The sequence below is a fragment of the Morone saxatilis genome, unplaced genomic scaffold, assembly GCF_004916995.1.
Source record: "Morone saxatilis isolate NCDOM2014 unplaced genomic scaffold, NCSU_SB_2.0 Contig3, whole genome shotgun sequence".
Classification (NCBI taxonomy): domain Eukaryota; kingdom Metazoa; phylum Chordata; class Actinopteri; family Moronidae; genus Morone; species Morone saxatilis.
Window position 1 is genome coordinate 23,733,804 of NW_023339873.1, and position 2,704 is coordinate 23,736,507.

At 36.8% G+C, this 2,704-nt stretch overlaps 1 protein-coding gene across 1 annotated transcript in view; it reads left to right on the forward strand.

The window, feature by feature from the left end:
- lrit3b (leucine-rich repeat, immunoglobulin-like and transmembrane domains 3b) overlaps positions 1–2,704 on the forward strand; it is an 11,656-nt gene that overhangs the window by 2,782 nt on the left and 6,170 nt on the right. Inside the window, exon 2 of the mRNA XM_035674100.1 lies at positions 1,820–1,898. Within this exon, the coding sequence (XP_035529993.1) occupies positions 1,820–1,898 (79 nt within the window). The remainder of the gene's footprint in view (positions 1–1,819; positions 1,899–2,704) is intronic.

Here is a 2,704-nt window from a genome sequence, read left to right on the forward strand (position 1 = left end):
ATTTTATTCGTAAACTGCTCCACAAAACAGACTGGTTAACAGACAGTAAAGCTATGGTACCAGTATGTCTTTTGAATAAACTGTGTGAGTCATTAGTAAATGTTTAAAAAAGCTTGTGACCAGGCCTTTGAGCCAAATGAATACTGTCCACATTTGCTTGTTCCTGAGCGTCCATTTTTTCCATAAACGTCTACCCAATTCCGATGCGTGAAATGCCAAGCTGACGAGGACCCTCAATTGTAGTATGAATGGAACCACATGCGAGTCTGTGTGACCACCAATCTTTCCAAGTCTAGAATGGTTTTCAACGTTACGTTTAGTCGGTTTTAGCCAATTTGGGGCCCTGTCAAAAGTGTAACAGGTGTCACAGCATTACAGATTCACACACCCATAGTCATCACACAAAAGGTTTTATATGGGAGCAATCACCGATATTAAGCAACAAGCCGGGAATTGAATAGTACTGTATAATAATCACTAAGCACAAACTAGTCACTGGCTAGGCATTTCATACAGTTGGAGATATGTTTTAAAAAAGCTCTCCTTGTTGATACTTTAAAGAATGTTCCAATGTGTGAAAAAATATGTCAATCCTGCAAAATATTGCAGGAACTTGCTAGAATTTAACATCTTTACTTTAAAGAATTTCGGAAGGAGACAAGATTTCCAAAAAAAAAATGGGACTTATCTGTACCCTATGTTATTGCTATAAGCTTTGTTAAGTGATGAACCTTAGTTTTAGTATGATTTGCTCCCAAATTGCCATAGAAATCCACTAAAACTCAGCTGGGAGGATTAAGTTTTTCCAATTTCCAGACGGCAGTCTGAAAAATAGCAGTCAAAAGTAGGGCAACCTGCTTACTTTTGAACCTATGAGTCTGACTGTCAACTCTGCAGACAGACACCAGGGGAAGGGATTTTTTGGTCCTAAAGTTTCTATGAAAATATAGGCCGGATAAACCACTTGTATATTTTCAGCCCGGAACCCAAATTTTTTAAGTGACAAGTCTTTCTGGTAGCCAGGCTCCCAAACACATACCGGGGTTGTTAGAATATGGGAACGCACAACAAAACAGACCCACAACACATTTCTGTTTTCATACTTTAGATATATATATATATTTATTTTAAAAAAAACTGTACTGACGCATATAGTGTAGGGCAATGTTTATTAGCAATGCTGCCTTTCTGAATGTAAAGTTTATTAATGGAAACACAAATAGTGTGAATCTCAGGTTTAGAAAAGTAAACTATGACTTAGAGTGCACTGCTTTTGACTTTCCTGTGACTTAGTATTGCATTGCATAACATGCAAAAATTGGTGAATGTTGTGTACAAGTACAATATTAAATAAATACGATGATTTGATGATATATAATAAAACCATATAAATGTGAAAGAATACAGTTTTTAAACTCATTATTATAAAATGTGTCTTAGTGTCTTATTTTATTCTCATTTAAAATTATGTCAGAAAGTCTGAATATTTAATTATGTAGGCTGTTATTTATTTACTATTGATTACTGGGTCTTTACAACACTCATATGCACTAGCTGTGGTTTTGCCCTGCTTCTATGGAGTCCCAAAACCAACATAAAGTTGTAAAAGGTTATCATTCAAGTCAAACATATTACTGAATATATGAATATTGAATACTGTAGTTAAATAGTTACAATAGACCTTTGTATTGCAACTTCTTGAATCTTGAATTTTGGATCTAGAGTGTAAAAATGCTTATATATAAGGCTTTATTATTTAAAATAATTACTTGATGTTCATGTTATTTTTCATTTCCTTCATTTTTCCTTTTTTGTCTAGATCAGGGGTCGGCAACCCGCAGCTCCGGAGCCGCATGCGGCTCTTTCGTCCCTCCCCTGCGGCTTCCGAGCTGTGTGGAGTAAGGACGCTGATCAAAGTCCTTCACTTTTTCAGGCTAACTGCCTCAGAATAGCAGCAACTATTCACTCAACAGTGAACAAGCAAGAGTTTCACAACAACTGAATGACATTGAATGCCACACCACTCACACTCATGGTTGTAACATCAACCAAAAACACTGAACTCCCACAGTGCATTGCAGCACATATACTCCTTGCTATTTAATTCAAATGTATTTTATTTTAGTTCGTTAGTTTTTTAAATATAATTCTAAATTTGAATTTATGGTGATCTTGTAACATTAAAATAAAATGTGTTTAATTTTTTGTCGCTCAAAATATACGTCACAACTGCCGAAGTGCGACACCCGCCGGCAGGCCCAGCCTGCTATTTATTGAACTTTTCGACCCCAGGTAAGCCAACCATAGATAAATCTAAGAAAAGAAAAGTTTCTGAAGAAAACAGAACATTCAATGCTATGTGGGCAGATTCATTTGCTTTCACCCCTGACGAGACTGGTTTACCAGTATGCTTAATATATGGTGAGAAATTGGCAAACAACAAAAAGTCAAATGTTGCAAGACATTTCCAGAATAAGCACACAGCCGACAAAGATATGTGGGTGTCCAAGTTCCAGCGATTGACAGCTGATCTTGAAGATGTAGCCCGTCAGAAGGCCATGCTTGCTCACAATCACAAATGGAAAGAGATTGAAAACCTTCCCAAACCGGACCAACTTGTTTTTGAAACGTGGAATGCCATCCCCGACACTTACACCAACATGAAAAAATATGCATTTGGAGTCCTGTCGATATTCGGATCCAC